Source organism: Panicum virgatum, chromosome 9N (assembly GCF_016808335.1).
Source record: "Panicum virgatum strain AP13 chromosome 9N, P.virgatum_v5, whole genome shotgun sequence".
Classification (NCBI taxonomy): domain Eukaryota; kingdom Viridiplantae; phylum Streptophyta; class Magnoliopsida; order Poales; family Poaceae; genus Panicum; species Panicum virgatum.
The window spans coordinates 2,295,127-2,307,977 of record NC_053153.1 but is presented as its reverse complement, the minus strand read 5'-3'; the positions used below and the strand labels follow the sequence as shown (position 1 = coordinate 2,307,977).

General features: G+C 46.4%; 2 protein-coding genes and 1 pseudogene across 3 annotated transcripts; 2 read left to right on the top strand and 1 right to left on the bottom strand.

Annotated features, from left to right (window-relative positions):
- Nucleotides 1–2,159: 2,159 nt before the first annotated feature.
- On the top strand, nt 2,160–5,212 carry LOC120690275 (hsp70 nucleotide exchange factor fes1-like). The gene is made up of 6 exons (XM_039972867.1): nt 2,160–2,495; nt 2,957–3,099; nt 3,274–3,324; nt 3,420–3,641; nt 3,754–3,856; nt 4,462–5,212. Exons 1-6 carry the CDS (start codon nt 2,407–2,409, stop codon nt 4,997–4,999), a joined length of 1,146 nt encoding a protein of 381 aa, XP_039828801.1. The 5' UTR covers nt 2,160–2,406; the 3' UTR covers nt 5,000–5,212.
- A 346-nt stretch (nt 5,213–5,558) lies between these two features.
- LOC120690276 lies at nt 5,559–7,239 on the top strand (annotated as a pseudogene).
- A 582-nt stretch (nt 7,240–7,821) lies between these two features.
- Nucleotides 7,822–11,976, bottom strand: LOC120693527. Of its 2 annotated transcripts, none has more exons than XM_039976978.1 (3): nt 11,814–11,976; nt 8,495–9,087; nt 7,822–8,362 (listed from the first exon to the last, which is right to left on the bottom strand). In XM_039976978.1, exons 2-3 carry the CDS (start codon nt 9,074–9,076, stop codon nt 8,120–8,122), a joined length of 825 nt encoding a protein of 274 aa, XP_039832912.1. In that variant the 5' UTR covers nt 9,077–9,087; nt 11,814–11,976; the 3' UTR covers nt 7,822–8,119. The 2 variants fall into 2 exon arrangements, with proteins under 2 accessions (XP_039832912.1, XP_039832913.1); XM_039976979.1 differs by lacking the exon at nt 11,814–11,976 and adding an exon at nt 9,376–11,155.
- Between the last annotated feature and the right edge of the window lie 875 nt (nt 11,977–12,851).

Genomic DNA, 12,851 nt, shown 5'->3' with positions numbered 1-12,851 from the left:
TCTCACTGCAAAGGAGAGGAGCAATCTACGTGGGGGAGCATCGGCGAAGAAAATCGAAGGCAAAGGGGCGCAAAGGTTGGAAGGAAGAAGGTGAATGCGGGAAAGTAACCGCGGTATGCGGTTCACCCCTTTATGAAGCCTGACCCAACCTGTGCGCCCCGGAACCGTCGCTGGAACCCAAGCGACGCCCGCACCTGGTGTTAACCGCCCAGTCCATATCTAGGGGGCCAGGCCCACCTGTCAGGGAGGGCGGGTAACAAACAAATGTGTGAAAAGGCGGGATCTGAACCGTCACCCGCGCGCGAAGGAAGGCGGAAGATAAGCTGACGTGCGCAAATTAAGCGCTGGCATGGCCAGGATTTTCGGGAACTGCGCCGGTGGTAAATATCCCGTTTACTCCGGCCGCAGCTATGCCGAGCGTCGCGCGCGTGACTTGGTGAACCACTATGCGTGGGGGCCACCAGTCAGTAAGCCGTTGCGGAGCGATGAGGCAGCAAAAAAACCCGATGGATGGTCAAGCCGGTCAAGACCTCTGCGACAAGGGGCTTCAAGTTATGCAGGGCCAAATCGCAGTAGTGACCCCACCTGTGGGTTCGTACCTCCCCCGATATGGGCCCGGGGGCCACTGTCAGTACCTTGTAGCAGGGATACCCACTTCTACTGCAGTCAGGCAAGACCCGCGTAGTTATCCGTAACCACGCGGTAAAGGGCGGAGCAGCCGGGCCCCACGGGTCAGGTCCTTATCTCACCGGGCCAACGGCCTCGGACCCGCTCCCCGCTTGGGGATGGGTCCGGAGACACCACGTGTCCCTGAGGAAGGGAAGCTCTGAGCTGACAGCCGAGGCCGCGGACCCCCATTGGGGTCTGGGACCTCCCACGTCCATCCGGACCTCCCACGCGGTAAAACCAACATACCACCGGGCGGGTTCAGAGCCGCCACGTGTTCCGCAGGCGCGGGCGCAGGCTCGAGCGCGAGTCTTCCGCTGGAAGACTCGCCGACCCACCGCATTCAATGCGGGTGGTAGAGGCGTGCTCTGCCGCCGCGGCACGCGGGGCAGCATTTGTCAGGCCTCACTGTGGACCGCGTATTACCAAGGTATACAGTGTAGCCGCCTGCGCCGCACCCACGCAGAGCCCGTCTGCCGCATTAATTGGATACGACGGCACGACACTTTTCCATTATGCCGCCTACGCCGCAGGCTACGCGGCCCGTTCAGCTACGTGGCAGGCGACGCCGCTAGCTACGCTTGGCGCCGCTCCGACAAGACAACGCTTGGATATGCTGAACGGGGGGTTCCAGGAGCAGGCAAGGAAATTCAGGAGTATGATCTCCTTCCCCTGCAGCGCCATAATGTGTGAACAATACGTTATTTTGTATTACATCGTTGGGCCCACCTGTCGGGGACCCAACGACCATGTACGCGCCTCCCTTGAGATATAAAAGGGTAGCGCTCGCTGTACACCACAAGCTCTCAAGGGCATACACACAGACACGCTGTACTCAGCGTCAATTCTTCGGTCTTGAGTAATACAGCACATAGTGGATGTAGGGTATTACGCTCCGGCGGCCCGAACATCTCTAAACCTGCTGTGTTCATCGCGTTCTTGAGCAAGATCGAACTAGTCGCTAGCTAACCCCCGAGTACTCACCCTCTGGGCTTAAGCGGGTGTATTCCGCCACCCGGCTGTGGTTTGCCACACCACGACACTGATCTTCCTCACCGAGAAGCTGATGAATTTTGCTGCTGGTTGCATCTTTGTTAGTAGCACTGAAAACTGCACAAATTTGTGGTGTGTTATTGCATTCCAGGGGTGCGTTATTATTTCTGCGACCATTTTGAAATGCGCCTCTCTTGCCATGCACCTTGTTTTTGTTTTACGAACGTTCGAGGAGCGACTGGTTTGCTGCTACAGCTCAAAACTAGTACGGCGTGCATTTGTGTCAGGCTCGAGAAGAATCGGTCCGAATGGACCAAAAAGGATACGGGCCCATGTAAGGCGTGCAACGTTGACGGCCCAATGAAAAGTAGATAGTTAAATGGGCCAAAGCTTTGCTTTTGTTGAGAGAAGCCCATACACCAACCAATGGGCCGCCGGTAACCAAATTCGCAAGCGTAGTTAGGCGGCCCAAGAACGTTCAGGAGGAGTCGAGCGGAGGCGACGACCGGCCGCGTCCGCAGTCCGCGCACCGCAGGTTCGGGAGTACTACGGAATCTGCCGCCGCCGCATCTACCCGACGCCACGACTGACGACGGGGAGCCCCCGGTTCTCCACCACCGCCACTTCGCCACCCCATAAAAGCAGAGCAAGAGCCAGCTTGCAGAGAGAACCCTACCGATCTCGCTTGAAGCCATCGCCTTTTGCCGTTCTTCTCGCCCCATCGTGCTCAGCAGCAGCAGAACGGAGATGGCGAAGGACGGGGGCCCCGACTGGAACGGCCTGCTCAAGTGGAGTCTCGCCCACGGCGACGGCACCAACCAGCCGCGCGCTCTCAGGTCTGCTCCTCGCGTCTCCAGATCCTATGCTTCTTCCTCCTTTTTGCGCTTGTCCTCGTCCTGTGCCAAAACCCTAACGAATGCTTAGTGTTCATATGCATAGATTTTGATTGTCTTACTCTGCACTATTGCTCGCTCCGTCCCGTTGTATTTGTTCTGTTGCAACAGATCCTTAGTGTTCAAACATATGCTCAGTTTACAGTTTTTACTATCAGGCTATGTGTTTAAACTCAAATAAGAGACACCTGACTTATTTTCTTGTCCTGATTCGTGTGGCTAGTAGCTTTAATTTCTGCTGTCAAAATTTCCGTACTTAGTCTAAGAGAAGTGTGAATCATGACTTGTACTACTGTAATAATGAAATGTTTGATCGGGTGTTAATGCATGTCACCAGAGAAAAAAACAACAACATGGGATTCAATGTTCGTGTTGTTCATACTTTTATTGGTTCCGTTCTGCAGCGAGGAAGACAGAAAATGGTTCATGGAGGCCATGCAAGCGAACACAATAGATGTTGTCCAGAGGATGAAGGAGATCACTCAGGTGATGAAAACTCCAGAAGATGTCTTGGAGTCTCAGGGTGTGACCCCAGAGAACATCGAAGGTATTGTTTGGAGCGTGCCCATATTTCCTGAGTCAATTCTTTCGTTGTACAGACTACGGACAAGAGGGCCAATCTAATGTTGTGAATTATTTACCTTTATGTTTATATGTTCAGCAATTGGTAGCTGATACAGGTAGATTATTATTGGAATAACAATTTATTGCTATATTTCAGATATGTTGGATGAGCTACAAGAGCATGTGGAATCCATTGACATGGCAAATGGTAAGATTCATAGCTGAAATCAATGTCTTCCTTGTTTGCCTTTTCTGCTTATCATTCTGGATCACTTTTAACACATACACAAATTATCCAAACAGATCTACATTCTATTGGTGGATTGGATCCTCTACTTGGTTACTTGAAAAATTCCCATGCTGGCATCCGAGCAAAGGCAGCAGAAGTTGTGAGTACAATTGTGCAGAACAATCCCAAGAGTCAGCAACTTGTCATGGAATCCAATGGACTGGAGCCCCTCCTGACAAACTTCAAATCAGATCCAAGTACAAATGCACGAACGAAAGCTTTAGGAGCCATATCCTGTAAGTATAATTCTGTATCAGTATAATCCTTTGCCAGGATTGTGCAGTTAATTGCACACAGTATCCTCTCCTGCTCATGCTAACATGTACTCTATATATTTGTGTTTTGCAGCTCTGATTCGTCATAACCAGCCTGGAATATCTGCATTTCGCCTGGGAAATGGCTATGCTGGATTGAAGGATGCTCTTGGTTCTGATGATGCCAGACTTCAGAGGTATGTCAATCATAACTAGGAGAGCCAGCATTTTGTAGAAATTACTGACAATGGCGCTGTTCGGCTGGGCTGGAGCTGCTGGGGCCCAGCCGCAGCCGCATGCTTTGCAGCCAGTCCAGCGCCAGCCCCAGCCCCAGCTGCGATCAGCCCAGCAAACCGAACACGCTGAATGTGGTTGATTGTGTGGTATATTCTTAAACAGTGTCTTAGAGACAATAAGATTTGGGTAAATGGAGTTATCTGGGCACTCCACTACAAATATATTACTAGAATACATAGTGATCTGACAGGGCACTCTACTACAAATATATTACTAGAATACATAGGCGCCCTATGAACAGGCAGCTGCATACTAACAGAATCATATTACCATATTGAGATACTTGTGCTCATGTTGTATTGAAATTTTCTTCTGATGGTAGTGTGCCATCATGAGAGCTTGGTGTAGAAGATGGTCCCTAATTCTGAGTGTTGTTTTAGAGCCATTTTATCTCTTTTGCTGAAATTGGATCAATTTGTCATTGGTATTGGCTGAAATATTCGCTGCTTGTGGAATTATTACTCAACTGCAATATTGATGACATAGTTCTGCCATGCCCTTGCAGGAAAGCTCTTCATCTCATACAATTCCTGCTGCAAAACAACAAGGCGGATAGGAGCGTAGCAACAGATCTTGGTTTTCCGAAGCTGATGATGCACCTCGCATCCAGTGATGATTCCTTAGTGCGTGAAGCTGCATTAAGCGGTCTCCTTGAGTTGGCGCAGGACAAGACATCTGGTAATGCTCTACCCGACCAAGACAAGCTGAAAGACATCCTCAAGAGCCGCATTGAAGGCATCAGCTTAATGGATGCCGACGATCTCCATGCTGCCCGTGAGGAGCGGCAGCTGGTGGACTCGCTCTGGAAGGAATGCTACGATGAGCCCTCGTCACTCAGGGAGAAGGGCCTCGTGGTGCTTCCTGGAGAGGACGCACCCCAACAACCCCCACCAGACGTCGCAGGGAAGATGTTTGAGCCGCCACTTCGCGCATGGGCAGCTGCAAGACCTGCTCCGAAAAATGATTCTGATTCCGGCAGTGAGAAGAAGGATGCGCCGCAGTTGCTGCTTGGCCCTGGGCCGTCTTCCAACACCAATTCTTAGACTTGGTCACGTTTGTGGAAGGTTGAAATAGCAGCAGACCTGATGGAAGTCCTCAACTTCGTGGGTGTGCAAACTCCTGTGGTCGTATTCTGATGATGTGCTCGGCATTTTGTTTCGGAGTTTGCTTTGTGGAGAGGTTAATATACTTGTACTCTGTGATGCTATTAAGTTAATGCTACTACTTATGAATTCCCTTTGCCCGAAGAATTTTAATTCCGATGCTTTCTCATCACTAGGGATGGTAAAGCATCCAAAATTTTGAACTAGAAAATCTAAGAACCGGGTCTTAAAAGAGTCGGACTCTAATTTTATACAATTTTGAGTTAAAAAAAATTTAAGGGCTTTGATGGACTGTGAAGAGGTCACTAGAACCGTAGCCCACCCATGACTGATTATCATAATTCGACGGCAAATGTTGTGGCTCCACGACGCGAACTAGCGTCTGTTCTCACGCTTTGCTATTTAAGGATAGCCGTCCGATTGCCACCGGGCCTCTGTGGCGCATGATCTGGACGGCTGGTAATCATGCCTGCTCCAGTCCAGTAGAAGGCTCGTCGCAAGCCATTCAAAAGGCAAACCCAAATCAAGCTATCTCCGGTCCCCCGGCTGCGCCATGGCGCTGCAGCTACAGGGCGCCTCCCCGCCTCCGCCTCTACCACTCGCCGCCTCCCGCTGCCGTCTTGCTCCGCCGGCGCCTCCCCTCGTTCGCCTGGCTGCCATCTCTTCAAGCTCGGGCCCCTCCGTGCGCCTCTCCTGTCGCAGCCCCGCGCCTCGCTGGCGGCGGGCCAGCGTGAGGGCGCGCGCTGGGGCCGGCGGCGGCGGGCGGAGGGAGTCCCCGTACGAGGTGCTCGGCGTGTCGCCTTCGGCGGCGCCCAACGAGATCAAGTGCGCCGTGCGCGTACCGGCGCCTCGCGCTCAAGTACCATCCGGACGTCAATAAGGAGGTGCGTGTGGCGAGTGGCGACCCGACCGCTGCTGGTTGCTCGCGCTCTTATCCCTTCGCATTACGTCTGATCTTCCATGCGATTTCTGGTAACGTAGTTGTGACTCTGCTCACCGCTGGCTTCGCGGATGGCGTCAATGCAGCCCAACGCTCAGGAAAAGTTTCTGCGGATCAAGCATGCTTACAACACTCTGATGAACTCAGAGAGCCGATCCAAATACGCGAGCACCAGTTCGGATTCGTCTTGGTTTTCCAGCTCCAGGGAGAGCAAATCAACTGCTGCAGAAGAGCCATTCTATGGATTTGGTACTGAGTTCTCTCCCCTCTTCTGCTTTCATCAACAGCGTCCGTCCTTGGAAATTTTGTGCGAGCCAGAAAATATGGTTAGGTTAAATGGTTGACCATTAATCTGAGCAAAATATGTCAAATGTCGCTGGAATATTCTACTGCAAATTTGAGACCATAGTGGTTGATATGTGGAGATGTAAGGCTTTCTAGTGTAGTTCAACAAAATGATTTCCCCTACATTGGAAATTTGAGACCACAACGCCTTTTGCAGCGGAATTCCTTAAAGATCTGCAAACAGAATTTCAGAACTGGGAAGCTGGGTTAAATTCAGATCAGAAACCTAAAAGCCTTTGGGAAGAATTGGCTGTAAGCTCTTTATTTAACCATTCATTATTGTAACTGTTACTGTTGAGAAACAGCTACTGATTATAGCTTGTGGTTGTGGAGATGTCATCATGTAAACCCACTATTGCATTCTTGTCAATCAGGCAATTGGTGAGGAATTCGTAGAATTTCTGGAAAATGAACTGAAGATTGATGACTCCAGCCCTAGCAACAACACGGGAAACGATCCATACACGCAGTTTGGAGGGAAAGCAAAAAATGCTAAGGACGAAAAGACATCAACAAATAGTTTTGATGATGGTGTTTCTGAAATAGAGGCCGCTCTTGAGAAGCTGAAGAAGGAACTTGGACTCGGCTAAACCATTGATGTGGCAACTAAAGCTGTAGTTGATGTCGCTACGTGCTACTGACTTCATGTTCATACAAAGTTGTTTCTTGTATGTAACGGTTGGTGATACTAATTAGTGATTGTAATCTAGTTGATAGCTCATGAGCTCATACATTCAGCTTCCATGAATGTTTCTGATATCTAGAGCCGCAGCATTTTTCGGAAAGCACAATGATAAGATATTTGAGTTTCTTCGAAACTTTTGGGTAAAAAGGTTATGAATTTTGTATGTTGGAGTAGAAAACAAAAGGTTGTGCACTGCCATGACCACCTATTGTTCATTATCTGCTATCCGTTTTTCAAGTGAAACACAATTTTGCTTAGACATGATCACATGAACCGCGGTCCTGGCTTTTCTGAGACTCAGGGTGGTCTCATCTCATTCTCATGCAATGCATATTTGTTCTTCCTACTGCATCTAATGAATGCAAATTAAATCGAATATGATGTATGCTAGTATCTCTGTCTATATTGCAGATTAGATTGAATGTATTTTTTCTGTTCTGAACTGTTAACAATTCGAGTTCATTAATGGGATTCATTGTAAGCCTCTTCTGAAACCAAAAAAGAAAAAGGAAAAAAAAAGAGAAAATAACACAAAGATGTTCCTATCAAATGGAGTATAAACAAGCGACAATGCAAGTAGCCAAACCCTTCGGGGGTGGACCAAATCTTCATATTCATATCGCGTTTCTGCATTGCTGTCCATGACACTAGCATAGAGTAGTTCTAAAGATACGAAGCTTGCCTGGGCTACTCTATTGAGTTCTGGGAACCTGCAGCACAGACCAGGCTAGCCTGGGCTACTCTCTTTATTCAGAATTGTTCTATGTTAGTGTCATACATGTAGCCAAACCCTTTGGGGCCAGATCAAATACCAGATATGCAATTAACAATGGCATCACATACACACGATTCAGATTGTTCAGACAAACAAACTCATCTAGAACAATAACGAGTGAAACCGCAGCCAGCAGGTCAAACCAATCTACTCATCGATGCAGCTACGCTACGGATCATGCAACGCGATACACTGAACAACTGCTGACGACAACTGAACACGAAACACACACCATGGCAAGACGAAACTAGCCTACGGTACTCTATTGAGTTCTGGGAGCCTGCAGCATGCAACTGATGACACAACTCACAAAAGCTAGCGTGTTCTTTTGACCAATCTACGGACCTGGCGCGGGCGAGGCCTGCTGCCTTGGGTGTCGCAAGGAGCACAGTTGCTGCTGATCACGTACCGGTGATGGAACTCGTCGATCTCCTCCTGGAGGTTTTCGACCTCCTGCTCCAGGCACTCCACACTGCTCAGGAGGCTGTTGATGTGCTTGGTCGCCTTCTCAGGGAACTCGTCATCCAGCCACTGCGTGAACCCGCAATCTTTGCCTGCCTGGAAAACGGAATTCAGGTCATTTGCCAATACATGCAACCCTACTAGTTCTAGATCTTCACGAGAGTAATAAATTAACATGACATCCACAAGCATTTCTCAGAAAATAAAAAAAGGGCAGGGAAATGTTACCGGGGAGAGACGGCAGCGATAGAACCGTCGGCCCGGATCAAGATTACCCCATGAAGTCTCAATGCTGCACGGCTTGCCGTGCTTGCACAGTGGCCAGCTCACATCGTGTCCATGCATCACAGCGGGATCTTTGGGTGCGGCCACCATTGCTGCTGTAGCAGGCCCCGTCGCTGCTCCGCTGTTGCCAGTGATGGCTCCATCAGAAACAGGATCAGGTGCTGTGGCTTTAGCATGCCACTGGGCGTAGAGCACAAATGATCCACCAAAGCGCGATGTCATATCCACAAATGTTGCCCATGCATAGATCCCAGGTATATCGACCAGCATGTAGTAATGCCGGCGTGGTAACTGAGTATTTTTCACGCACACCATGTACCGCAGGGTGATGTCGTGAGTGGCTTTATCTACCTTAAAGGCATCCATTATCCAGTGCCGCATCATTTGGAACGTCATGTACTTGGGCCCTACTGGCCCTTTGACCTGGAAAGGGCAGTTCTTGCTCACTTCTACACCCCCGTGATGTTCCTTGGAAAACATTCCTTCTCCGTGGTATACCACAGATTTATCCGGTATTGTTGACATATCTGCAGGTTCTGCATGCAGAGAACACATCAGGCACGATCACACCATGGTTCAATCACAGTCACAGTATTCATACTCCTTAATATATATATATATATATATATATATATATATATATATATATATATATATATATATATATATATATATATATATATATATATATATATATATATATATATATATATATATATATAGACACACACACACACAGAGGTTCTTGTGATATGATAGCCCTTTATTTTTCCAGCCTTCTGTGAGAATTCTTGTCAAAATCTCTGCATTTCCACTACAATTACCATTATTTTGTAGCGTTCCCCTTCAGAATCACCAGTTCAGAATGTTATGGTGTAGGCAAAGTGGGCCTTGTTTTGCAATGCCCAAAGCAAAATCAGACCCACGCTGTCTCCACCACTGCAAAAATTTAACCACAACCAACAGTTTCATCTGACACAGACATACTAACTCCCACAGCAACAGTTTAGCAAAACGATTCCATGATCAATGCCCAATGGCAGAAAAACTCTTCTCAGGGTCCAAAGAAAAATAGCGTGTCAAGCCTTTATAAGACTCCCAAGTCCTTGCTCCATCTGGGCAGTGGCAGAACCAGGAAACTGTCATGAGGGGGGCCGGACAAACGCGATCGGTGTCTCACAATATATACTATCAAAAGAACCTACATAAAGCTAATTGTATGCAAGCTAAATTTTTTGTTACTTACACATTTAGAACCGTTTGGGAGGTACTAACTCTGCCTTCATATCTTTTACGCAAATCGAAGCACTGAAGGGTGAAAATCATTTTACAAACTGAGACGAATATGAACTAGAAGCAAAGTGAAGCCAAATTCTTTGGTTTCATTGGTGAATCGGATTTGGAAGAAACCCTCATTTTGACCCTTTACTAAGGATTTAGATAATACTTATAATGGGAGTAAAACCTATAGAGATGAAAATTTCACATGAGAGAATAATCAATAAATAGCTGTGCTAATGCACCCGTAGCACGGGGTTGGTCGTCCACGTGTAGGCATCCTACAAGTGATGGATACCACATGCAGATAAGTTATAGCCATTTAACACTCAATTCCTTAATATAAATCGATCTTCTTGTGTTTCCAGTGCAATTAATTGCTCCTTTAGCTCGTCAATCTCATGCAAATTGAAAAAAATTAATAAGTGATTCTAAAGGCTTTGGTATCTACTGGGGCAGCTAGCTATCTTTCTCTTTGAACTTATGTGTTTTTTCACCTTGGACTGCATGTATGCACTGTGGAATTGTTACTACGCAGAGGGAGCTAAAAAATTTACTGGAGCTAGGGGGCCAAGGCCCCTGCTGGCACCCCCCTGGTTCGGCCATTGCACCTGGGTAGAGCTCTCAATCTTGCATGGTAACCGGAAAACCACTCAAATCAAAACCTTGGCGGATCAAATCGGACTTCATTGTCTCTGTAAAGAACTAGATTTTGGGATATGAGTCAAAATTAAGATCCCTCAGGTGTGTACATCTTAATTTAAATGTCTAGTTGTTGGAATTGGGACTACATTTGGCATCGGCACAACTGCTACTTAAGCTAGATCTAACCCAAAATTTCTTAAATCACATATCTGAACTTAACTAAGAATCTGCACCCATTGTGGCCAATCCAATATACTGCAAAAAAACACACATCTAAAAGTTTATAGATTAAATCCATCATAGTTATTACCCAAAAATTGTGGTTGAGCAACAATACATCTAACCATAAATTATGTGCTGTAGCTAACTGCTAACCTACCGTCAACTAAATCTCGCCCCAACCCATGACTTAAATTCGACATCTCTTATCTATCTTTTCTTTAATATATAAAAAAAACCATTCCTAAAGTCCCTTCCCCTGCTGATGATGTAGTAGCAGGGGGAGCATATCGGAGGTTCACAAAACAAAGCAAAGGTGCGGACTCAACTACAATTGGTTCAGATGCTAAAAAAAACTACATTTGGTTCAAATAAAGTCCGGAGGGTAAAAATGCAAGCGAGCGAGTGATTTTGTCCTCCATATTTCCAAAACTCAATGCGCATCCACAAAAGCTTCTTGTCTTCCACTGGCATTCACCCCCCCAGGGTTTTGAATCCCGACCGGTGACCGGTAACCGCCGGCCTCCGGTTCCGGTATACCGGTCCGGTTTGGCCGGTTACCGGTCGGAACCGGTGGAATGCAAATTTGAATTCAAACGCCCACGTTCAACCGGTTCCTACCGGTATACCGGTCGGTTTGGTCGGTATACCGGCCGGTTTGACTAGTAACCGGTCAAATTCAAATTTTTTTCTTTTTGGTTTAAATTCAAATGCCCACAAAGTATACTAAAATAAATATTTGTATGACATATTTTAGTCTAAATGAACCCTCCAACTCTTTTTTATACTACTTTTACATTGTATTTGTATACTTTCGTATGCACGTTTTTTTTATTTAACTTATAAATTCCGCAAACCATACTAAATGAACGATTTTTTGAGAAAATTTGACACCATTAGATTCTTTGCACCTTGAAATATTTTTTGAAAATTTTTCATTTTTTTGAATTCAAATTTAAATTTTGAATTTTGAACGGTTTCATACCAGACCGAACCGGAACCGGTCCGGACCGAACCGGACCGGTTACCGACGGTTCGGTTAACCCTGCCCCCCCCCCCCCCCCCCCCAAAAAAAACATATACAGCTCTGTAGTAAAGAAGCAGCACTGGTAAGCTTTACCTTGTGGTTGCTGATCAGCTGACGATAGATCTGCTCCTGGGTTGGTTAGGCCGGAATCTCGTCCGCCACCGGCCCACCGCCCGCCGGCGCCGCGGCCTGTCTCTCCAGGTCAGTCTGGTTCATCCTTCTCACAGGGAAATGCGGTGTGTGCCTGGCCCTGGCTATAGACAACTGCCAGACTAATTAAAAGTCTACTATGCATCTATGGGACGTGCACCTCTTTCGATTTGCTCTACCATCACCGCTTCCTGTCATATTTTGGATGTTAATTAAAAGTATTAAATATTAATTAATCAAATAAATTTTTAACCTCTAATTTGATTCGCGAGATGAATTTATTAAATCTAATTATTTTATAATTAGCCCATGTGATACTATAGTAAATATATTTTATAAATTAATTAGATTTCATAAATTTATCTTGTGAATAAGCTCAAAATTTGTGGAGTTAGTTTTATACTTTGTAATTGAAATTAGCATCGAAACGTTCAACGCGGTATAGGGTGTGTTTAATTTCCCCGTTTTGGAATTTTAAAAGGATTTTTTTTCACATTTAAACTATTAAATATAGACTAATTATAAAACTAATTACAGAACTCGTTTGTAACCTACGAGACGAATCTAATGAGTCTAATTAATCCATCATTAACACATGTTTACTATAGCTTTATTGTAGTGATTTAGTGTCTAATCACGATCTAATTAGATTCATTAGATTCGTCTCGCGATTTACAGTCCATTTGTGTAATGTGATTTTTTTATTACATTTAATATACCATGCAGACGATTTATAAATTTTTTATAATTTTGAATCGTGAATCTAAACAAAAATATATAACATAAAATAAACATGAGCTAGCCTAGCCAGACACCTTGTCGCGGGTACGAGCGCGTGAATTAATTGGGTCCCTTGGGAATCGGGGGCGAGATTGTCCGGGCCGGCCCGTGAATGTTTGCCAGGTTCTCCATACAAGCCAGACCGGATTTAAGTCACTGCCGTGCGGCCCAAACAAATTAGGGCCGAATTGATATGTTCAG